Here is a 25,343-nt window from a genome sequence, read left to right as displayed (position 1 = left end):
TAGAAAAACAGATGTTAACTCTAGCTATCAAGGCTGAAAAGCAGTATCGTTTCAACGATACTTTACATTTGACGTGAAGAATTATCTTTGTGCTATAAAGAAAAAACTGTTTACCTCATAATTTTAAAAGTGTAATTTATTATTTTGTGTTAAGACATGAGAGTCAAATTTTTAGGTAGCAGTCATATTTGAGTGCTATTTCAAAAAAGAACTTTTCTCTGTTGTAAATTTAAAGTCATGTCGTGACTAAACAAATTAAAAGCACAAACTCTAATAATCGTCATAGGTATGCAGATGTGCACATTAGATACTTCATAGAGTATCAGGAAACCCAGATATACCCAACGATCTGTGTTATGTGGAAGTCCAAGCTTTGGCTGTGGATCCCAGCAAATGGAGCAGTGGGATGGTGGGTGCCCTTCATCTCTTCCCTCCAAAGTCTTCTACTACTGACGGTCTGTGGAGATTGTTTACTCTACAAATGACCATTGCTGCATTAGTGTAGCGAGCTCTTAGGCTGCAGTATTGCAATAGAATTTTTACCTCAGACTGTGAAGTAACAGTTGTCAGGATAGGGTGTAAGATAGAGAGAGAGGAGAGAATCTGAAATTCTGTAATTTAAGGACAAATTTTCTCAGTTTGGTTGGTTTTGCTGAAAAATTAAAAAAAAAAACACAACAAAAAAATTTTGAAAAAAATGCAGGTACATAAATAATATACGCGTATGACTTAGACCATTCTGAAAGCAATCAGTATGCGTCCGGCAGGGGTTTGTGATTAACAGAACACTAGTACAAAGGAAAAAATTAATTAAATGCTTCAAACGTGACAAACAGCTGTGGGTTTTTTGGGTGCTCTCCCCCCCCTTTTTTTCTTTTTTTTCTTTTTTTTTTTGCTAACATATGTAGAGGTGCTGGGCACACTCGTGTCCCATCGGACACCGGCGCTGCCCGGGTGTGTCTCCGCAGCGCCTCCCGCGCTCCCCCCGCCCGGGCAGCGCGCGCAGCCGTGAGGCGGCTCCGGCCGCTCGGTCCGCCCGCGGCTTCGGGACGGCCACGCCGGCCCCGGCACGGAACCGCCCCCCGGCCCCGGCACAACGCCGACCTCTGGCCGCTGACCAGCGCCGCCCCACGGCCCAACACCGCCCCCCGGTCCCGGCACAGAGCCGCCCCATGGCCTTGGCCTAGCACCGCCCCCCAGCTGGGAGCGCTCCACCCTCCGCTCGAGCGGCGGGCGCGGCGCGCATGGAGCGGTGGGCGGCGGGCAGGTAGGGAGCGCCTGCTCCATCCCGGCGGCCATCGGGGGCCTCGGGACCCGCCCGCGCCTGCAGGTGAGGGGGGCGCGGGGGGACGCGGCCGGGGGCGGCTGGTTCCTGGGGGCACCGCGAGCTCCGGGCGGGAGGCGGGGGCCGAGCGGCTGCCCGGGGAGGGGGGAGCGGCCCTCGGGAGCCGCTCGGGGTCACCCCTCCCTGGGGTCACCTCGCTCCGGGGCTGGGAAAGCGCCGCTTGACCGCGCTCCCCGCCGGGGATGGAGGGCTGCGGCCAGGTGTCCCCGTTACTTGCGGTCGCCAGCGAAGGACCGGCTGGCGAAGCGGGGAGGCGGCGGGATGCGCTGGGATAGCGGCGGTTCAGGTAAGCGCAGGGGCGGCGGTGGAGCCCGGGAGCACCCGCTGCCAGCCCGGGAGCGGCGGGTTCTGGTGAGGAGAAGAGCAAACCCCACGGGCACATGAGTCTGTAAGTCACAGACAGAGTGATTGTCCCTAAATCGGAAAGGCAAACAGTTGTGCAGGGGCAGTGGCTGACCCAGGCCAGTAGTGCTAAATAATAGACTGGTTGCTACAGGCTGAAAAACACACTCAGTTTCCCATGTTCTTTCACACGTACCGGTGAATTATATCCACCATATATTGTAGTGTTCTGAATGAGGTTGCATTATACTGGGGGAAGATTTGTTAACAAAAGTCCGCCACAGAAGATTTCACATCCACGTTTGTCACCTTTGTTTTGTCAGTGTGCAAACTGGAGAATGGATTTTTTTACATAGCAAAGAGGCTTGTAAATTTTAATGTTTTTACCCTGAGAAGTGGCAAAGTAAATAAAGACCCAAGGGCAAAAATACTGGAGTGGCATACCATAGGGTGACTCCAGAACGACTTCTGTGCTATTTAGTCTTGTCAGAGGAAAGCAGGCCAAAGTAATCTCTAAAATACAGCTTTTAAAAATTTAAAAAATAAGGGAAGGTCTGCCCTTTCTGTATACCTGTTCTTATCCATGGTTATTGTTTTAATATGTTGTTTGTGTGTTTCATTGTATGTATGATAGTTCATGCTAGCCCAGCAACATCCCTTACTAGTTGAATGCAGGGCACTAAAAACCTCATCATAATTTATTTTAGAGAATTCAATTAAGAGCAGCAAAACCAGAGAACTTGGAGAGATAGTTTGTGACTAAGCATCCTTTATTTTAAAATGTTCTTGGAGCTTTCAAGATCTATTTAGTTTTTATCATGAAATGAATAGAACTTTCTTACTTGTGTAATAGTCTGAGAAGTGATTGCAGCATGCAGTGTTACCTTGCTGTGATTTTACCTTTGTGATAGGTCTTGTGCCGTACTTTCTAGATTTTGGATTCTGTAAGGTTTTTCTAATAACAGTTTAAAATTATTTCCTGCCTTTGTGATTGCATAGCAATGGCTGTGGAGAGAATGAGCAATAACCAATGGCAAGAGGTTGTGCAACACATCTTCACTATTGTAAATTGTTGTACTTTGGAAACAAATGGCCTTGAAGAGAGGCTACAGAGCAGCACACAGCCTAGTTTGGTACTTTTCACACCGATAGCACAGCTTGGCTTTACCACAGACAGGTGTTACAGCACGGATGTGCGACCTTAGTCTTTTTGTTCAGAGTGGAGAGGGGGTGAATGGAGCTGAACTGTGGTTTGGTTTACTTTCTACAGGGGAATCTTCTACAGGTGGCTGATGTTGACTGACTGTTGTGGTTTAACCCCAGCTGCCAACTAAATGCTGCACAGCTGCTCGCTCAGTTCCCTCCAGCGGGATGGGGGAAGAGAATCAGAAGGGTAAAAGTGAGAAAACTTGTGAGTTGAAGATGGTTCAATAGGTAAAGCAAAAGTGGTGCGCATGAACAAAGCCAAACGAGGCATTTATCCACCACTTCCCATGGTGTGGGAGGTTTTCAGTCATCCCCGGGACAGCAGGGCTCCACCACAGGGAACGATGACTTGGGTAGACAAATGCAGTCACTCCAAACATGTCCTCCTTCCCCCAGCTTTATATGCTGAGCATGACACCATATGGTGTGGGATATCCCTGTGGTCAGTTGGGATCAGCTGTCTCAGCTGTGTCCCCTCCCAACTCCTTGTGCGCTCCAAGCCTCCTTGCTGGTGGGGCTGTGTGAGGAGCAGAAAAGGCCTTGACTCCGTGTGAGCCCTGCTCAGCAGTAACAGAAACATCCCTGAAGTACCAGCACCATTTTCAGCACAAATCAGAAACGCAGCACCACAACACTAGCTACTAGGAAGAAAATTAATTCCCTCCCAACCAAAACCAGCACGCTAATTTAGAGTAACAATGAGCCAGAGGATAAGGTTTGGATGTCTCTGGCAGCAAAGACATCTGCCTAATGTGTATATGAATCTGAGAAATGCAGAGCATCCGTGTCACTGAAAAATGGATTCATCAAATAGATGTAATGTTAAGTGAAGGACTGATATGTACATATAAAATGATCAAGAAGATTAAATATTTTCCTATGTTTTTTATTATTTGTAATATACATTGTTGTGCTATATTAGTTACTTTCTTGCCCCATAACCTGTTTAAAGAAACTTATATTTTTGCTAATTCTAAAAACTTTTCAAATTAATAATGCCATGCTATTTTGAATATAACAATTTACCTTGAAAAGTATTTCACACTTAACTGTTTCACTTTGTTGTAAATTGCTTGACTTCTCGAGCCCAATTTAAATACTTTTGCAAGCCATAACAAAGATGCAGGTATTGCTGCCCCCCTCCCCATCATCCTGTTTACTATGCGGCTCTGATTGGTAAAAAAACCCCAAAACCTGTTGCATTTCCTAATTCCTAGGTGAGTACCTTCTCCATTAGCAGGGCCTTGCATCACTCTGAATATCCTCAGTTATTTGATGATTTCTTTTGCAAGACCTGAGCGGTTCTGTGCCAGGGTGCATGGGCCAGGTCAAAAAGGAGAGTGGGCATGGCCAGATTGGAGGCAGCCGCCCTTATCTGCACTCCAGGGAGGGGGATGAAATGAAGCTAATCCAAACTAATTGGTTTCAGTGATAATACATTCTGTATAGTGTGCTGTCTGATAAGCAAGTGTTGTTAGAACAGATAAAAAAGTATTTATTTAAGAACAGATAAAAAAGAATGTATTTCCTAATTAATAGTTCTGAAGAGCAATCTGGAACTGTGAACCAGTCTGCAGATAAGACTTGTACCTAGTTTCCAAGGATTCTTTTTAAACTAGTTTGCCATAATCTGATAATTAAGTAGTTATAATGTTAAAATGAAAAGGTATTTTAAACATATATATTGAGACTGCTTTGACATATAAAAGCAATTTTTGCAGATACTGTTCTGCAGAACTGTTTTCTCCAGGGTTTTTTCCCAACTTCATTGTTGTGTTATGAATTGGCATATGTGACCTGGGGGTCACATCATTTCAGTGCAGTACTTACCATGCAGTGTTCTTGAGACATTTTGTATCATACACATATTTGACAGGAAAATAAATCTAGTGCCTCGATAAGAGTATAATGGGGTGCTGAAAAGGGTATGTTTGATCGTATACATTCCATGTTATTACACGGATCCTTTGATCAGCCTGTTGGGATTTTTTAATTCACACCTCTGGGAACTGTTTGTGTTCAAGTGGGAATTGCGTGACTGAGTTTGACACTGATTTTTCACTTAGCTTTGAAGTGCCAACAGCCTTCTCAAAAGGCTTACTCTGTTTCAGTAATCAAGCACTAATTTTTGTTACCTGGTGAGAGCACAGATACGAAGGGCAAATTGCATGTATAACCTTGAAATATTGTTTTAAACAATTGCATTAGGAGTCTTGCTTTATACGGTTTGTCCTATGCAATCTTATTTTTTTGTTTGTGTACGTGCTTCTCACCAGGTGCATTAGTCTTTTTTTTGTCTCTTCTGTCTTTTTCAGAAAGATCTGTTTGCTCAGTCCATCTACACATAGCACAGTAATGTACATCAATACATACACTTTGTACCAAGTATATCTGGAAAAGACATATATGCAAGCTGGTATTTTTGCACTGGATGTAGTAGATCTTAAACACAAATTTACTTAGCCTTATTTTGTATAAATAATATATACATATGATCAGGTTTTAGTGAAAATTTGCAAAATATTTGTGGAAGGAGGGTTTGGAAGTAAGATTTGAAGAAGCATTTTGTTGTCAGGTTGAAAATACTCAAGTGTCTTTTATAAAACACCCTGGACTACTGGTCATTTCACAGAGGACTTGTTTCTGTTACAGCCTTGCTATGTCATGACTGGCTTCTTTTGCAGTTCCCATGGCAACAAGGATTTTTGAGCTGCAAAGCAGGATTTGAGGGGGTATAAATTTTCTTTATTACAGATGAAATTTTGTTCCATGAAAGCTGATCAGATACTCTACTGTCCCCCTTCATTTCCCTCCCCTTAATCATCTGTGTTTTGCCCATAAGCTTACACCTAAATAGGAATTCCTATTTGACAAGAATACAGTTACCTGCTCTAATTTTTAACATAGTATAAGAGACGGTGGAAAAACTGTCAAGGCATACTGTTGTGATAGCATAGAAAAACATGTCCTCTTCCAAGTGCAGTCTTGACAAACAGGAGACCACTAGGTAGAAATTTGTATGTTGATGTATTTGTGAACATTGCATATGCATATAAAAAGTAATGACAATTAAAGTTGCTCAGGATTTGCATTGGGTTCTGCTAATGTTTAGTTTGGCTTGGACTTGTTTCTAAGATGCATTTATAAAATATTTACTTTTTAAATGGACTTATACATTTTAACTAAAAGATCTCAAATTACTGCTCCTGAATCACGAATTAGAATTTATTAATAGTGCCAATAGTCCTGTATGTTTTTCTGTGTCTATCCCTCACCGTCTCAGATGACTACGTGGCTGGTTTGGGATGTATCCTGAACCAAATAGTTACTCTATGAAGGCTTATCCTGTAACTATACTTAGGGCATGGGTCATTTTTTCTGAGTTAGGTAGGTGTTCTTTGTTATTATTTTTGCTTTTGAGCACTTGTTCCAAAATAAGAAACCAGTTATTCAGATTGTCAAGTTCCCTCCATGCCCCAACAGTTAAGTTTGGGTTGTTTTGTTTTGTAACTGGTATAAAAGATAATGGGAATGATGCAGTTGCTAAAACAAACAGCATGGGTAAACTAGATAATTTTATGTTGTAAAAGCCTCTGAAAAGTACATCTAAGAAATCTATCCTTATGATATGGGAAGGGCAATTTAGAGATGCATTGAAAATAAATTTGGAAAGTGAGGGCCAGTGACCTACTGGTCTTCATGTGATTTGGGCTGGGAGACCTCTGTCTTGCCCTGCCACCATCACCACTGAAATGTAGGATTATGATGGAATCAAGAAAAGGATAAAACACCACTTTGATCTCTGCAACTGAAGCTACTCATCCAAAGACAAGCAGTTCTGCTGGACAAATATTGTATAGGGGTAGAGCAACATAGTATTTAGGTAATAACTTCATCCAAATACCCATTTGTAAAAGACTTTTCACTAATGCTATCACCTGCGTATGTCATAGCTGTGACAAAATAACCTGAGAGAGTTACACATGAGAGGGAAATTGAGCTAGACCCAAGGCGTGAATACTCTGGATACATGTCAGTTTTTTCAAGTGAAGATTGAAAGTTCTGAAATGACTAATTTTAACTTTTTCTTCCAATTGACTTCCGCCAAAGTCAATTTAGTGCTAAAATTTAAAAATAATAAAGCTTATAGGCTATAGTAGTATATAATTCGGAATGCTGTATGTGGTTCTGGGACATCCATGTGTTTGGGAATTTAAGAAAATCAAGCTATGAAAACTGGACTTTGGAATATGGGTCTGAAAAGATTTATGGTGACTGATAGCATCTGGCAGAGTATTGCATTATCTTCTGCCCTGCCTCCCAACACAACCTCAACCCATTTGTAACAGCTTGAAGGCTTATTTTGGCATTTGTTTTTCTGGCTTTGCTTGTAATACCAGGCAGTGCAGTTTTTCAGTGAATAATTTGTCCAGTGCTCCCTGAGAATTCAAGAGAACAGATAGTTGCTAACTTGGGTTTTATGCTTGAGAAACATGCAAAGTTTAGGGGAAGGGATCCCTTACATGCAATTAAAGAATAAGAAGAGCTGAGTTGCAATGTCAGTTATTTTCTGTTGTTTGTGGAGAGGATGTGAGGCTGGTGATTGTGCATGAAGCTGGATGAATGGGTCACACAGCCAGCTTCTGCATCTTCCTTGAGACGCATTAGGAGGAGTGACAATGTGATGACATAATCACTGACCCCAGATTGTTCTCGGCTATAAATCCTCTGGTTGCAGTCTCCGCTGTTTCTCTGCATGTGCTGTTCACATTTAAGGGCTTTTCAGATCATCTCCAGCACCACCTGCTGCATAATGGAAAGAAAACAATTGTACTGTGTATGGAGCCAGCTGACTCCCTGAGTGGAGCTGGGGGTTTGCAAAATACATCTCATCTCAAAGAACTTGTCTGCTTATTCTCACTGACACCCTGTGCACTGGTCACTAGGCTGCCATTATGGATGAAAAACAGAATAAAGTAGTGACTCATTTACAGGGACATACACATTTTTGAGCAGGTCAGATACTGTTTGTGTCTTCTCATGCTCATGTACAAGAAATACGCACATCCTAATGTCTCTCTAATTACAAGAAGAGAAGCTATTCTATATGTGAAGCATCTTGTCAGGATGAATATATTGGTAACGCTTGTCCTGCATGGAGATAACATGAGGAGATAAGCAACAGGACTTCTTGACTGCAAGTATTCACTAGGTGTCAGTGCGTGATTGCACAGAACTGATGTTCTTTCTGAGAAGTTCTTTGCCTGCCTTATGAATAGGGATTTTAAAGAAGATTCCTGCTTTAGTTTTCAGAATGCAGTGTGGATTAAATTTACGAATAGCTAATGATTAAAAGTAATTATTTCAGTCTTTTTTTTAGGAGCAGTCTGATAAAAATTCTCATCTAAAAAAAATTACTGACATGTTTTGTGCTTAATGAAGATAATTTAAAGACTTAGAATAGTCCCTAAATTGATCGCTGTTATGGTTTCTTGTCAGTATCTGGTATATTACTGATCAAACACCACTCATACTGCTGCTGATCCTGGGTGTGACCAAATGTATCACAGTGATACATTATCTGTAAAATGAACTTAATTCTTTGCAAAACTACTGTTTTCCTTCAGGGTTGTTGAAGATCAAGTTTGTAAATGTCAGTAAAAGAGGAGGCAATCCCCATGAATCTAGCTAAATTTGCCTGGTTTTCTGTTCTCTTGCCAGACTATGTCCCTAGAATGAAATACCATGTTTATTAGAATATCTTGAATTGCTTGTGTCTCAGCATTAGGTTTTTAAAAATATTTTTAAACAGTTTAAAATCTGTATTTAGTCTAGTTTTAGTAATAACTGATTAGGGAACTCATCTTTTAATCTGTATAGAGTGATCAGCATTCATTAGAAGTTTAAATTGTTGCAAAATGGATATATTTTGTGTTGCATACGAAAGTATTTGGTGGGAACTGCACATCAATAAGTTAAAATAGCAAAAAGAGTTGTTCAGTTGATAAATGCAAATACTTGTAATGGCTTTCCTGTATCTTCCAGTTTGTATTGAACTTCTATTAAATTTTAATCCATAGCACTTAATGAATGGTAAAAGCATTTACATGTTACCCTTTTATACTTAATCTGTTCACAAGTGAGGCCTTTTTTTAGAACTATTCCCTGTTACCCTAAGGGAAGTGCTGATAGTTGTGCAAATAGATAAGAGAAGTTAGCTTGGTTACAAAGACAAGTTTTTTGAGTGGTGCTGTGCACCATACATATTCAGTATGTAGCAGAAATATTGCTGGGATTGTCTGATGGCCAACCTTCAGTATTTTCCCTATTGTTGTAGCTCTATAAGAGTGCCATCTTTGTTTGATCTTACCACTTACCTGTCAGATAGAAACCATCTGACCATCAGACAAAGGCATATTCCTTCCATCCCAGTGTCCCTCCAGTTAAATTTAAGCACTGCATCTCTCATCACGGGACACAACTACCGGACTGGTCAGATTTTCAGACAAGATCCATAAGAGATACAGTAGGACATACTGAATCTCCCTTACAGATATACTGAATATGAACACATGTAACAAGTTCAAAATACAGGAGAGCTTGAATGACTTCTCATAGCATATGACTTTGATTTTGTGTCTCTGAACACTGAACAAAAGCCCATTCTCAAGCTTCAACTGCTTGTTAACTTCACCAAAAATTATTACCTATTCATGATGATGCAAAGTAAAGCAGACTGTCACTGTCTTAAAGGTTGTTCCTAACCTAAGGCTTAACAATTTATGTGTAAGAAGTGCTGGCTTTTGTTTTTAATGACAACTTTGGGATTCTTCCAGGACCTCTCTTCAGAAGCTGATATGTCTGAAAAGAGATCTCTCTGCCTAATGACAAATTTTTTGTCTTACCTTGTTTGACATGTCTTGAGAAAGTCGTTTAAAATGGTAGTTTCTCTCTACTGTCCCGCTTTTCATTACCAGCCCTGAAGCTTTGTTGGTATGGCTCCTTTGAAGTTCATGATTCTGCTAAGCAGTTTCTTGCAGGCCTGCTGCTGCAGTGAAGGTGATTAAAAAGGCATTTGCAACTCAGGAAATCCATTTGATGGCTCTCTGCAGCTGCAACTTTTGAAGTAATGCCTACTGTGTTTTTTCAGTAAAGCCAGTAGAGCTTGTGTCTCTGCAAAACATGCAAAGAGAAATTCAGTCATCCTGCATTTTACTGGGATTTCCACCTTGCTGAAATGGGCATAGCAGCACGGTAGGATGTCTGAATTTCTGAGCTTTAGAGTATTGACAACTGTGTGCACTTGAAATCCAAAGCACTGATCCCTTTTCTCTGGGTGAACTCTTCTACCAATGATAGACATGTACCTGTTTAGTGTAGTTGAGAGAAGTTCCTAAGGAAGTGGGAGACTTGCTTACTGTTTTATCTCAGCCTGAAAGTGTTCTAATTGATATCTTCATCTCTCAGAAATGTACCATAATTGACAAGCTATGAAATAATTTTGGGAAGATAGTGCTAAGCACGGGTCTGCCTTTTTTTTTGTTTGTTTGTTGTTTTTTTTTGTTGATACTGGATGAAATGAGGCATAACAGTTGTTCACAAGATTGATTTGGAAATAGGGACTAGATTCCTGTTCCCTCCCAAGTGAGTATTCTCTTCTAGAACACTTTTACAAATCTGTATATGAAGACACAGGTCTATTTTTTGCAGAATACTGCTTGCTTTGGTGCAGCTGAAGTTCATGTCACTTGGGGAATGAGTACATTTCAACTTAGCAGTAAAACTACATACATTTTGAATTCCACTTAGCTATGATGGAGCAAAAAGGTAAATAAAGACCTTTCTTGTTACAAGGAGCAACAAGACAAAAGGCAGCTGATCTTTGATATAATTTCTTTTTTTTCCCCTCCTTTTTTTTTAACAGATATGTTGCTTACAAGCTTTCTATTTGTTTACTCTTCAATAGCTTAACTTAATGCTGTAACGATCATCTCTTATGATTAAAGATCTTTACCCAGGGCCTATGTGATGCCTAACTTCTTATGTTTGTTGCAAGTACAATGGCATATTTTACCTTAAAGAACCAATTATGTTATTTTAAAAAATACATTCTAGAAAAAGCCATAAATATTCTGTGGAACAGGTGCAAGAATGACCCCAAGGAAGTAGTTGTATTGAAAGGCTGGTGAGTACTGGTTAGTCACATGTCCTTATGCACTGGACATGACTTCCTTGGATGCTCTCTTTCCCTGTCTCTTTTGGTGAGCTGTACATTAGCAGCACTGGGGAAAAACAGTAAGTACTATCAGTAGCAAGAGCCTTTCTTAAAGCTGTGCATGGGGTAAAGGAGGAACTCCTTCAGTGATTTCTGGAATTAGATTTTATACAAGAGTATTTAAAAATGTAGTACTTGTATTGGTAGAAAGCAATGTTGTTTTGTTTTATTTAAACCAGAAATTAGGTTATGAAAAAAATGTTTTATATTTGTATAGTGTACTTGAGGACCTGATTCACTATTTGGTGCCTCTCTTTGATCACTAGTTGGCATATGGACACATATGTGGCATATGGCACAAAATCCAAAATCTAATACAGAAGAAGGGTGACTTTTAGATATTAGCGTAGTCTTGTGACCTCTCTGGTAATTTATGTGGACTGACTGTGGCAGTCTGCCAGTATTAACTGTGCCTGAGTAAAAGGCTACTTTTAAGTGAACGTGACCAATAGGTGAGGCTGGCGACAGGGTAGCTGTAGAGTCATGCATGAAGCTGGGTTGGATGGAGAGAGCAGAAAGTTATAGGGAAAAACCAAATTAAGAGGATTAGGACACTGTGCATATGGTTGGAATCAGGATGATAGCATGCAGGGCAAAATTTATCTAAATCTATTTGATTTTTAATTTTATTCTTGAAAAAATTAGAGATGCCCACAGTACCACCTTGGGGTAAGCATCAAATATTTGGAGGAAATGTATTTAGGTATTATCCCTGTTCTTAATGTTTTCCCACCTTTCCTGTTTGAATTAGATGTTTGTAACTAACTGTGGTATAGCTGCTTAGGCTCAGAATATTTGGCTTCACGCATTCATGGTTTTGTACGTTTTATTAAGCTTAAAGGTTTCATCAAGTTGGTGCTTTAAGTAGAGGAAGAGGAATATAAATAAAAGAAGAAACTCATCTAACTGGAAAAATAACCCTTATTAATCTTTCAGGTACTCAGCTGTAGTGACTAAGTAAAATCTCAAAAGGTGCCTGTCATAGCAGTGAGAAGTGGCATTCCTCCCTGACTTAGCTGTCAGTCTGTGTCTGTGTTCCCTTCAAAGGGGGTAATACCTCACCTTTTTTCTTACTGTGCTGTGCCACCACTATGTTCCTCACAGCAGATGTAGCTGGAAACCAGGAATTTTTATTTACAGCTAATAAAAACTGGGTTAGTAAACTTTTTCAGGTTTGCTTAATTTTGCCTTTCAGTCATGATGGGTAGATTATGGTTCAAGAGAAGCTTGTTTCTGAAGTCTGTTTTAGGCTTTTGTACTGTTATTTGGTTATGAGAAGTCAATTCCTGATTTTGGGAAGAGCTTACCTGACTCAGTATGTAAATAAGCAAAATTGGAAATAATTTCCATGCTAGAAAGCTGCTTTATAAGCTGGTCACAGATGAATTAATGGCAATCCAGGTATACTCTTGTGCAGAAGTTTTTTGCTTACCTTTTATCTCTTTTTGTGTCATTAATGACTTCTGCTTTGACTGAAGGCAGATGACTGTACTCTTGAGTTGATTAAAGGAATATAAATGGATCTTAGTAAGTGGGCGGGAGTCTGAGAAACTTGAAATTTATGTAACTTGCATTTCTAAGAAGTTAAAATTAGTCTGCCTTGAATATGTTTTTGAGTTTTACCCTTTAATTTGTTCTTACCTAGCACTATTTTCATGGAGGTTTCTGCGGTGTGGTTTTGTTTTGTTCTGGGTTTTTATTTATTTATTTGACTTTATTTGATTTCACAAGCTCTCTACATATATTTTAAGAGGAAAGGAAAATGTGGTTTGGTTTTACTTGGTTGTTTATCAATGAGTAAAGAAAAACTTAAGTGCTGCAGTACTGTTTATGTTAAAACTAAGGAAGAAATGCTGTTTGGCCTTCAGCAGCGCAATAAGCAGTGTAGCCCTTCTCCCTCCTCCTATTAAGGAAACTTCCCAGTCTGACCATTCAGAAGCCACTCTGGCAATCACACTCCCAACACCAGAGACATTCACTGCTGGGACCAAAGCTCCACTGACCCGACGGGTCCCCACTTGACTCCCCACTCACAGTCAGACCAGTTTCCTTACCGGTTCACTCATGGTTTCCCACGGCAGAGTTTCAAATATCTCATTCCATAAAGCAATTTATTCACGGTGCACTAACACAGAAACAGCTCGAGCTGCTGCCTTCAAGGAGGGACCTCCAACAAAGGAACCCCTGGGCTTTTACACCCTCACAGTCCAGGTGAGCACAAGCTTCTCTTCCTCCTGAGTCTTCAGCTCTTGCTCCTGCTCCCCTTTCAGTGTCCATCCATACACCTCACTAATGTCACCTGGCTCTTGCTGTGTCTCTGTGTCCATTCGTGTGGCTGGCATCGGGAGTCTTTGTGCCCTTTGATGTCCCAAAGGTTGGCAGTTCATGGCCTTGGGCTCCAGCCCGGGACTCAGTCTGCATCTCAATCTGCAGCTGACAAGCCGAGCTACCTGGACCAGGTGTATTCCACAACACCTCCCAACCTCTCCGTGTAGTTTTTACAGCTCCTCAATAGTTAATTCCTCCTAATGTAACAGGAGGAATGTATTCAAATGTCAGATCCTCTGACTGGTATGATGTGCCTTTATAAAAAGGGATTGGTTTCTACTGTTCTGGACTGGAACAAACACACCTTGGCTGCTTCAGACACAGTAGAGTTTTCTTGGATCTATTAAAGAGTAAAAATGTATGAGTGCTGTGGCTAAGTAATCCTACTCTTCTTTCCTGAAGCAGTTTTGATTTTCAAACTGTGCGATGTATTTTCACTGTGCATTGCCCATAATTATCCACCACCTTCTCCAATCTGAACAGTCATCCCTTCAGGCTTCATTAATGCAGTCAGTAGGGCATTAAAGCCAGTACAGCTTGTTGTATGGCTTTGCTGTTTGACTGTGGAGTTCTGTTTTTTTTCACTTGTGGAAACTGTATCACACACATCCTGTTTGATAGCTTCTCACTGTTTAAACCTCAGACTACTGGAGTTCTGCGTGCCTTAAGAGATATATAAGACTGGTAGATGATGGCACTTGTCTACCATTTGTGAGAAAGAAACATCAATTTTCCATTTATTTTCAGTCACAAATCATAAGTAATTTCCTTGCAGTGGCAGCAGCTTCAATTAAGGAAACCTTGGCCTGATTTTCATAATCAAACATTAGTGGGTTCTGGTTCTTTTGACCATGCAGGATTTTTCTAGGAAGCTGAGTGCTCACCAGTAAGTCATACATAGTTCATTCATTACCTTTTTTTCTTTATTGGTATTTACTCTGCTTGGGGACGATGCTGACATGTTTCATAATGACACTGGATACTAAGTTGACACATGGAATGGCCAGGGGATATGAAATTCCTATAGTCTTGTTGCTGCCTTACCAACCAGGTTCCTCCTTCTTGAAGTGTTTGCACAGAGGTGTAGGATGCTGAGAAACAAGGTGTTACATGTCTCCATTCAGGAGATCTAGTAGATCTAATGTGTGGAACATGACACCTTCCTGAATGTGAATAACGTCCTGAATAGTGAATAAGGTTCTTATTTCTAGATAAGTGTGAGGAATTTGTTTTGATGTCCAAACAACAGTCTTTCAGAAGAGTGATTATGCTGTGGGAGACCTGACCTTTTCCATTAACAGGCCAGGTGGTAGTTCTTTTGCTCCTGAGCTGGACAGGAGCTGCTGCTTTTCGTAGGCAAGTGCCTGATCCTGCAGTCAGTAGCCTGGGAAAACAAACTGGTAACAGTCTCAGAAGTCTGCCTGTAGCTTTTTCCAAACATCAAGCTCCACCCGTGTCTTCGTGAAGCAGTATGTTAGAGCTGATCTCGCACTGGACAGAGGAGATCTACAGTAACTGTTTCTAATGGAGCACTGTGTGATAAACTATCACAAAGTTACATAACGTGAGGATAGCTTCTGGGATCCAGGGGCTGTGTGAGTGCCTGAGTGGGGATCGAGAGATGTTAGTTACCAGGAATCATTCTTTGAGAGATATACATCTCCAAGGCCCTTTTGCCCCCACCCATTGTTTCCCTTCTCTCCTACTTACAAAGATTTGCATTTCAGAAGAAACTAAAATGGTGCTGAAGGTGCTACCCAGTACCCTAACCAGAAGATTTATTCAGGAAGGCAGTGATCCTGTCTCAGTACTGTCCTTCCATACAGGGATTGCCAAAATCTGGTCTCATTCTTTGTAGAGTCAGAAGAAATGGAAGTAAATATTTGGGTAGCAACAGACATAATCTCAGAAAGCAGTGAAGAAAGTTGTTGCAGGAATCTGCTTCCTGATGAAGTTTTCCTTTTGTCCAGTATAACAGCTCTGGAGAAAAAAGATAAATGTGTGTTGTATGGAGTATCAAGTATAGACAAATTACAAAAAAAAAAAAAAAGGAGAAATAGCCAAACAAATACAAGCACTAAGAGTAATGCATTGAGTCACAGCAGGGACTGAGTACAAACCTGGATTCAAAAAGGAGCCAATTTCCTTTTTTCCATATCTGTGTATATGTGATTAATTAGTCCAATAATGGCACTTTGGAGCTGGAAAGCACTGCTAAGATTTAGCAGGTGCTGGCTCTGGAAAGGGACAGTCAGGTCCAGGTGCTCTGCTGGGGAGCAGCCAGTGCAGCAGGTGGCTTGGAAAGGGCAGGTAAGACAGAAGTCGAGGGCAGCCCAGCAGTGGGGAGCAGGTCAGGCCTGGGGATGGCTGCCAGGCTCCATCTGGAGTCGGGTGGAAAGGCACGTCTGAGATCCTTCAGGAGCAGGCAGTCAGGTCTGGGTCAGCCCTCCAGGATCAGGGGCTGCCTGGCTGGGCCCCAGCAAGGCTGCAGCAGTGGGAGCACAGTTCGGCAGGGGCCAGGGGCAAGAGGCTGAACTTGAAGGCGGGGTCCTGGCAAAGAGTGGGCAGGGGCTGCTGCTCCCTTCCTCTCTCAAGGCCACCTGCTGTGCTGTCTGTAGGTTGGCCTTGTGCCCAGGCAGCCAAACCCCCACCTGCACCGGGCACCTCAGCACCCTGCAGTAGTTGCAGAAGTGATTCATATATTTAAAATGCATTTATCAAGTAAATGAGTTTACTTAATTTTTAATGTGCAAATTGGGGCAAGTTTCACAAGGACTGTCTGATGTTACCCAGAAATCCAAGGAAACTGGCAAAGTTGGGTTACGGAGATTGCACAGACCCACTGTTGGGGAGGCTCCTGTGTGCAGCCCTTGTGAAGTGCAGGGGAGGCACCAGCCCAGTTAATCAGTTTTTGTTGTAATGCTATTTGTGTTTTACTTTAGAAACACAGTTTGTAGAGTTGCTTCATTCTGGGAGCGTTGAAGAGCTGTTGGGGATTTTGTTATTAATAACCTCATTTTTTTCATAGTAGATTTTGCTAGGTATTCTGATTTATTTTGTTTATACTGCCTATTTTTCTGACTACCTATTTTGATAGTGCTTTGGGGATGAAATCAGTGTCGCACCTCGCATCTGTATTTAAAAGATGTTTATTAAGTCAAGTTTTGACACTACAATTCTGTGTGTCTGTGCATTTCCCTCAGCAGTCAGGCTGGTTGAGAGGTGAAGCCTTGGTGCTCAACTCCAAATTTCTTTCTGCAGATCAAAATAAATTTGAAGAAGTCTTCCAACCAATTGTTTATCAGGGCAAAATGTCTGTTTAGGTTTTCCTCAGTGTTCCCTACAGTTCTTTCCCACTAAAGAAAACTGCATTGATTGTCTGGATTTGAAATCTAATAGTTTGTTAGTGCTTGCAGGAATGGATTTCCATTTTTCTAGGCATATCGGAAGAGGTTTTATGTTAAACTGAGGTAATTTGGTTAAAAAGACACCTACTTCACTTGTTAAGACAGAATCTAAATGTTATGCACAGGATCTGCTGGCAGTTCGTTGTGATAAGAGTGACAGCTATTTTTTTCAGAAGCTAAATCAGCTATTACTTTGTACTGGAAGTATGCTAATTGGTATAGTCTTGTGTGGTTAAAGATCAATAATTCAGTGAAGAGAACAGATGCTCTTATTTAAAGGAATTCACAGTTAATTTTATTGGGAAGCTATAGCTGAAGATTGAAATTTGTAAACACAAAGGTATTTGTCAGCTTCTGCTGCTTAACATTTTCCTTTCAAGGGGAAATCCTGGAGTACAAATGCTTTGATGTAGCTAGGAAGACTCATGCTTGATTTTGATTTTAAATGTAATTAAACTGTCATAAACTAAATGTGATGTTTTCAGCTGAGCTGATACCCAATTTATATAGATATGAAAAAAATAAAAATTCTCTGATCTTGGAAGTAATTTTTTTCAACTAGATTTAAGAGGCTACAAATAGACTAATAGTATATTTGAGGCACATGAACTGAAAACTGTTCATCTAGTCATTTTTTGCATTTGAATTCTTTAGGTAGAAAGTTTTATGTGAATGAAATTCATGCACCACATTGAACTTTGTCTACTGTATTATAAATCCAGTAAAATCATTGCACATGCACCAGTTATACAGGTAGACCTCAAACAGAAAGAGGAAAGTAGGAAATTCCTGGCATCTATCTCTGAATTATTCTAATTTGCATTGAGATTTCAGATCCTTGTTTGTATAAAAGCACCACTGTTATTTTGATAATCACAAACTTTCCTAAATACACAGCAGCACTCTTCACTGAAGATCTGGATAGCTGAGTCAGACTCAAAGAATGTATACAGGCAGTAACTGTGTTCCTACAGCTGTTTGCTTGTTTTTTCCTTACAAAAAGGGGCTGAAAGGGAGAATTACTATTCAGTAGTGGAGCTGAAGGTTTATTAATAGAGAGACTTTTTTTTCTTCTTGTCGTTTAATTTTGTCATTACCTTTCAGTACAGAGTGTCCTCACTGATTACTAAGTAGCTCATTAAAGCTGGTTTTTAGATGTGCTTTTTTGTTCTGTTTTCTTCTTGCTGTTTTCCCATTTTGCTAGCATGCAGATGGGGGTGGGGAGTGGGAAATAAGGGAGAGAGCATGTTCCAGAGGATGCCAGGATGACTTCAGTTATTGGATGACTGCTGTCTGATAGACGGAAAAAGGAGGAGTAAACCTTTCATTCTGCACTGACAGAGCTGAAACACAGAAACCCGATTTACAGGTAAGGGTGAAAAAAATTCCTGTTATGAATAGCTATTCTTGATCCTTGCCACAACATTTTTCAGATATAACAAATGCATGTACAAGCATCTTGCTTGTTCCTCACAAATTACTGTGAAGCAGCTTTTCAGTTATTATTCCTCCTACCCGGGAGGTTTCAGCCGATGTGAGATCCATGAGCAGTGAAATCACAGGCATGCCTGATGCTGACAGCTTTCTCATGTGACAGTGTACGCATTGCATCTCATTGATGCCCAAGTTGTTCAGTAAGCTGTAGGAAGAGAGGTCATTTTGTGTGATGGAAACACTTGCTGTTGAAAATACAGTGTATGCTACCAGCAGGAAAAGATTGCTGGAAGATCTAAAAATGTTCTCTTTGCGCTTGGATAGGAAGATGAACTGCTTCTAAAACTGTGTCTTATTTAGTGCTGAACAAACAGTGAGAATGGTTCCTCAGAACAACTGAAAAGGGTTTTGTGGATTTTTGCATTATTTTTAAGTTTGGCATGAATGTGGTTGATAATTGAGTCATAAAATTGTCTTTGTCATAAAGGAAAACATGGTGCATATAATTATGTGTATGAGACAGATAAATCTTGAGGTACCTACAGCATTTGTGTGCCAGTTTTAATAAACTGTCGAAATAGGTTTCTTCTGCTGAGTTTATGTTAGCAGCAGCTGTTCGTTCACAGAGACTAGAGATGGCAAGTAGCAAATAAGTTGATACGGGAAATAGATTTGTTTATCAAGCCATGTTATATGAGGATGTAGGACTACAGGCAGAAGTCCTGGCCCAACTGAAAGAATTGAGGATTTTGATATTGGCCTCACTGGGCCAAGCATTTCAATGTATCAGCTTCAATGTGGACTTACTTCCACATTTTACATGTAGTAAATAATTATTATACACATCCCCATTTTTCTGGTTTGAAGCAAAAATCTTAATTGACATTAATAAATTCTGATTATCATTGGTTTGAGAGTATATGTATTAATAAAATATATTTATAAAACTAAAATGCTCAAATTTAGTTTTAACAGATTTCAGAGATTAAAATCAGTAAATGCATGCATCTATTTTTGTTGTATTCACTGACTGAATTCCCTTAGAGCAGATCTGAAATTATTAAAAAGTGATGTCATTAAAGAAAAACTGGAACAAGTCAATAGAAGTCTTATGAGTGCTAAAAAGCACTGGAAGAAGCTGTCTGCTTATTTATGTACCTTATAGCTGCAACCACTGGAGTGGTGTCCTTTCTTCCTAGCTGTTTCTTCAGAAAATGAAGCCTGGTATGTTTGCTAAAAAAACATCAGTCAATCAAAAAAAAAATCAATAATTTACAGCAAATGTCAGCAATTCACAGATTATTCTAAAGGCTAACGAGCTGTATCTTCTTTATTTTTCTTGTACTGGAATGTAAACACTGGCAAATAACACTGACTGAAAAAGAGTTGAGTTGCATCCTAAGATTTGTTATTTGTAAGTAATAGATATGTATCTGAAAGCATAAGCAGAACTGTTAAATTACAGTCTCAAATCCATGTATTCAAATCACTCTTCTCCCCTCAAATGAAAAAATCTGACTCAGAGGAGCTCCAGTAACAGAGAGGAGTTGATGAAAACAGAGATCTAGTTCCACATGTGTTTAAATTATTCTGTCTCCTTGGAAACGCTGCTGCTGCAGATGGATTTGGCTTTTGGTGGCTAAAAATATCTACCGCTTAATAACGACAGCATGAAAGATACTGAATAAAACTACTGTGCTGTCACTAGTTTTAAAGTTCCCTAATGATTCAGGTATTCTACATGAAGTACAGATTTGCATTTTCTGTCCAGTATTCCCTGTCAGCTGCTGCCAGCACTCACAAGCTCAGTGGAAAGGAGATAAGCTCATTAGCCTATGTTGGAGACCCTGCTGAGAAGGGAGCATGTGAGTGGGAGAAAGACTGGATGAAGAGTTTGAAATCAGGTAAAAAGTTGGTTAAAAAAAATCACAGTGGTGATGCAGGTATGTGTTGTATAATATTTGAAGATACAGGTTTATTTCCAGGAAAGTCTATGATAGGAAAAATGTGCTTAAGCCGTGTCTTTGTAAGTTAACAACCTGTAAATGCAAGATTTTTTTTATTTATTGCATTAATGAATGCTTCCTTGTCAGTTGTATCTGCAGGTGACTGAAATATCATACAAACCATTTTAAGTAAAATACTAAATTACCTTAAACAAAAGCCAAAATCTAAATTACTAAGAAACGTGTTGTAAGCAAGAAATGCCGTTCCATTACTTAGCATTGCTAAGAAATTTAATCTTTTAAAGAATTAATTATTTTCAATTAAGAATTTGTAACCACTGCTTTCAGCAGTTGGACTCGATGATCCTTGTGGGTTCCTTCCAACTTGGAATATTCTATGATACTACTTTTTTTAATCCTGTTCTTTATTATTTATTCCCTCCATATGTCATAACTTCTTTTGTTGTTAACTGGTCTTCAGTATAAATGAAAAATATCACTGCTGTTTTTTCAGTTTCTCTTTTCTATTGGATGGCTTCCTGCTTGTGCCTAGAAAACAAAACAAATGGCATTTTCGTAGTGGGTTAAACATACCTCTTTTTCTTTTGTTTTGTTGGTATATATGTAATTTTTTTGTAGCATATGTTAGTCAGCATGCTGATTCATTTTTCGTCATTGAACAGGGTATTTTTCCTGTTATGCAGTGTCTTAAAGGTAGTATTAAAATATTACAAGGTATTGTTGCACCTACAAATAATGTATCCTCTGCAAATTAATACTAAAATCCATTTTTAGCTGACAGCAGAAGTACCAAAGGTCACTTAAAGTAAAAATTGAATACTTCATTTTGATTACTTGAAATCACAGACTCAGTTAGATTGGAAAAGACCTCTGAGATCATTGAGTCCAACTTACAACTGAACACCACCATGTCAACTAGACCATGGCACTAAGTACCACATCCAGCCTTTCCTTAAACATCTTCAGGAATGGTGACACCACCATCTCCCTGGGCAGCCCATTCCAATATCCAGTCACCTTTCTGCAAAGAAATTCTTCCTAATGTCCAACTTAAACCTTCCCTGGCACAGCTGAAGACTGTCCTCTCATCCTGTTACCAGTTGCCTGGGAGAAGAGACCGACCCCTACCTGGGTACAACCTCCTTTCATGTAGTTATAGAGAGGGTTAACCCTGAGCCTCCTCTTCTCCCGGCTTAGCAACCCCAGCTTCCTCAGCCACTGCTCATAGGATATGCTCTTCAGACCCTTCACCAGCCTTGTTGCACTTCTCTGGACCCGCTCCAGCACCTCAATGTCCTTCCTGAATTGAGAGGCCCAGAACTGGACACAGACACAGGACTTGAGGTGAGGCTTCACCAGTGCTGAATACAGGGGAACAGTAATGCTGGCCACTTTATTTCTGATACAAGCCAGGATGCCTTTGGCCTTCTTGGCCACCTGGGCACAGGCTGGCTCATGTTCAGCTGCTGTCAACCAGCACCCCCAGGTCCTTTTCTGCTGGGCCACTTTCCAGGCATTCTTCCCCCAGCCTGTAAATTCTGTATGGGGTTGTTCTGGCCAAAGTGTAGGACCTGGCACTTGGTCTTCTTGAACCACACAGCCTGTCCTAGGTCCCTCTGCAGAGCCTCACTACCCTGCAGCAGATTGAGTCTGTGAATTTGCTGACTGTACGTTCAATCCCCTCATTCAGTTCATCAATAAAGATATTGAACAGAACTGGGCCCAACACTGACCCCTGGGGGACACCACTAGTGACCAGATGCCACCTGGATGCAGCACCATTCACCACCACACTCTGGGCCAGGCCATCCAGCCAGTTCTTAACCTGGTGATATGAGTGAGAGGAAAGGATCTGGTATCTTCCATTTGGTAAGAAACTATTAACATACTAAGAAAGCAGATTATTAAATGGATTATAGAGACTTTTCTATGAGAAAAATAAAATTTAATCATAGCGGACCTTCTTATTGAGAATAATTTGTTTTCTATTGAGATAGACAAACCTGAGTTGCTTTAATTTTAAATCCCCCTTTTCTATGTACGTAATTTAAGATTCCATGGAGATAATCTAAAATGGATAAAATCTAAACATTATTTGAGAAAGTAAAGGTGTGATAACGTTGCTGGAAGTAGCATCATTGCGTTTTATATTGGTAGTCAAGTTGTGCCAATTTGACATGAATAATTTGATTTTTTTTTTTTGGATATAGAAGCAAAAGTTCTCATCTGGTGAAAATAGTAATGAGAAAATTTGTTGCATATTGCCTGTCATGCCTAGGTTGTGGAAGATGGTGATGATAACATGGAGGAAGTACTGTTGTTTTTTTTTGGTTTGGTTTGGAGTTTTTTAAAACAAGTTGCAAACAGATGAACTGAAGTTTCTTCCAGGCTAGATTTTTTCAGCAATTTTTAACATTGCTTGTTCATGCCTGAAGGCAGACAGTTCTGTGCTGTACAGCTAATATCAGACCATGCAAGTGAAGACAAGCTATCTTAACACATTTGCTGCTCTCCAGAAAACCCCCAAACTATCCATTCATCTTGTTTCTAAAGTCTAATCTCCTAAAATGAGACCTTTTTTTATCTTGTCATGTAGAAATAGTACCATTATTGTCAATAATTATGGCCAGAGCAAGGTATGAAGTATTTGGTCCTTCGTTACTTAAAATTTGCATCTTTGCTCCCCTTTCACCACTTGGATGCATACACACATCCCTTAATACAGAAACAGTTAAGTTGGAAGAGTTTGCTCCCATCTTTTTAGGGAAAAAAAAGGGGAGGGGAAACGCATTTCAGAGTGAGTTTTGCAAAATGTTTCAGTACATTTTTGTGTTACAGGTTCATACTATTGCTCTGGGAATTCAAGTGGGGCATGCTGGTTGTTTTTGTGAGTTTGTTTTATTTGTTTTGTTTGTGTGGTTTTTTGAAACTCTGTTAAAGACTATGTATTTCAGAGGAGCAAATGGCTGCCCCTTGTGTCAAGATGCAGAGAACATGGGCCAGAAGAGGAGAGCTGTTGAATTCACGCTCTCTCTGCTGGCTTTGTTAATGGTGAAGGAGCAGCCAGGCTGTGTGTCAAACAGCAGGCAACAGGGAGCTGAGTACCACTGTATTGGGGCTACAGAGATGGGAAGACCCCTTTGGCGTTTGCCAGTCATGACCATGCTGAACTTTGGCAGGAGCATACTGAGATATACAGGATACCCTGCCATGTTGTGCAGTTCCTCTGCAGGCACTGAGCAAGACTGATGTTCATGAAAGAACAGTGGGGGAAATCAGTACTGGAAATCAGTACTGAAATAGTACAAAGAGGTGTTGCTATGAGCCAATTAGTATTACTACCTGGGCTAATCAGGGCAAAATTTATATAGAAGACTGCTTATTTCCAGCACTCAGGAAATTGATAACATTTGAATCTTGGTTACAGAGCTGGACCCTACTGCCATTCTTGCAGCTGGGAGCAGCATAATCCAAAGCTGCTGTGCCAAAAGCACTGCTGCCAGTCTCAGAACCTCACTCCAGATGCTGGGAAGGTGCTAAGCAAGCCAAATGTTATACGTCCTTTTGCAAAGAGGTGCAATAAAGATGTGTTGTTGGTTTGCTGTCTTCCATGTAGCAGACAGACCAGTTCTCCCCATCCACCTGCATGGTCATTCTACTCTAAGGTCTGTGTATCTGTAGAAGCCAGTAGGACTGATAGTAGTGTTTTTTCTGTTTTCACACTTCAGTTTTATGAAGGGTTGTGACATCTCCTGGCCAGACCTTTGCTTCAAGTAGTCCGGCAGTACAGTCTAAACAGTAGTAAACCTTTTCTGGGAGCATACATACAAACACTGAAATTTATTCTAGGATACAGATAGAAATTTCTTTTTTTCTTTAAAAAGAGCAAAAGAAAATCTTCTGCAGAGATTTTAGGTGAAGAGATTTTAATTAATGAAATTTCATAATGAAGACTTAAAAATCTGTAGGTGCCAAATACCAGATCTTCAGTAGTGTTACCTGAAGGCTTTGGAAAGGACTTTGACAGGTGCTGCTAAAAGTGTCCTAGATTACTTATATGCAGGTTAGGCATTATGAAGCTGAGTTTGTGACCCAGCTTCAGTATGCCTTTCTCCTGAATCTCCTGTGTCCCTCCAGGACTTCGTGTGATTTATGCATTTTTCATTCTCATAGAAGCAGTTCTTGCTGTTGCAAGCTTGGAAAATTGTTATAAATGAAACACAAGCTCAAACTAAACAGCTTTTTTGGACAAATCTCATCTTGTCAGGAAAGCTCTCTTGCTGAATGCCTCTGAATCTGTTTCTCCCTGGTTGCACCTTCATCATTGGAGACCTGTGTGCTAAGCTCCTGGGTTCCTGGTTGAATTAATACTACCTCTTACTCGTGTTATTTTACTCTCTGGGGAGCATGCTGAGAGAAAACTTGAGAACCAGCCTAGAATTGTCTTCTGTTGGCTGAATCTTGAAAGCATTTAATTCAACTGTTGACATCAGTTGATGTAGCTAAGAGTTAAAAAACCATTTCACTGCTGTTATATGCAGGACTCTTGCACTGAGATGATGGGGGGATATTTGCATGCTGGTGCATGTAGGACCATGTGAGGTGCTTTTGGAAGACTAAGGGAGCCAGATCGACCAGCATTGCAGAGACAGGAGGTGAGCATATGCCAGCATTGTTTCTGCATTTTAAATTCCTTGCCAGTGGAGCTAGGTAGCATGTGTTAGTGTACAACGATGTGTAGGCATTCTAGAAGATTAGTCGATTAGAACTCAAGTGTGAAATCAGGAGTGCTGTAAAGTGGTGGTATAGAAACCCTGCAAAGAGCAGACTTGGCAGGATTTGGCTTGTGATGCCAGAACAGATTCCCCAGGTTGAATTGTGCAGTCGTATCCTGCAGGATTTACTTGGTACTGTGAATTTAGATGGAAGCAATCGAAGAGAGGAAGACTTTTTCTGTTTTATGTATGTGTAACTTGACCACTGCTGTAAGCACAAATATATGAGTAAGATTATACTAATGTGCCTATACAGTGTAGTCT

General features: G+C 40.4%; 1 protein-coding gene across 4 annotated transcripts in view; it reads left to right on the top strand.

The window, feature by feature from the left end:
• The first annotated feature begins 1,229 nt into the window (after positions 1–1,229).
• The window catches only part of CSRNP3 (cysteine and serine rich nuclear protein 3), a 102,789-nt gene continuing 78,675 nt past the window's right edge, over positions 1,230–25,343 (top strand). Inside the window, exon 1 of one of the 4 annotated variants that reach the window (XM_027678711.1) lies at positions 1,230–1,330. Coding sequence is in view for 1 of the 4 variants with exons in the window: in XM_027678709.1 (XP_027534510.1) it covers positions 22,138–22,173 (36 nt within the window). In the remaining 3 variants the exon portion in view is untranslated. Of the gene's footprint in view, positions 1,331–18,162; positions 18,273–20,138; positions 20,242–22,078; positions 22,174–25,343 lie in introns of those variants that run through there. The other 3 variants (XM_027678710.1, XM_027678713.1, XM_027678709.1) reach the window with 3 other exon arrangements.

This window comes from Neopelma chrysocephalum, unplaced genomic scaffold (assembly GCF_003984885.1).
Source record: "Neopelma chrysocephalum unplaced genomic scaffold, ASM398488v2 Primary Assembly neopelma1_44, whole genome shotgun sequence".
NCBI classification, from domain to species: domain Eukaryota; kingdom Metazoa; phylum Chordata; class Aves; order Passeriformes; family Pipridae; genus Neopelma; species Neopelma chrysocephalum.
The sequence above is the reverse complement of the archived record's forward strand: the minus strand, read 5'-3'. Positions and strand labels throughout refer to the sequence as shown.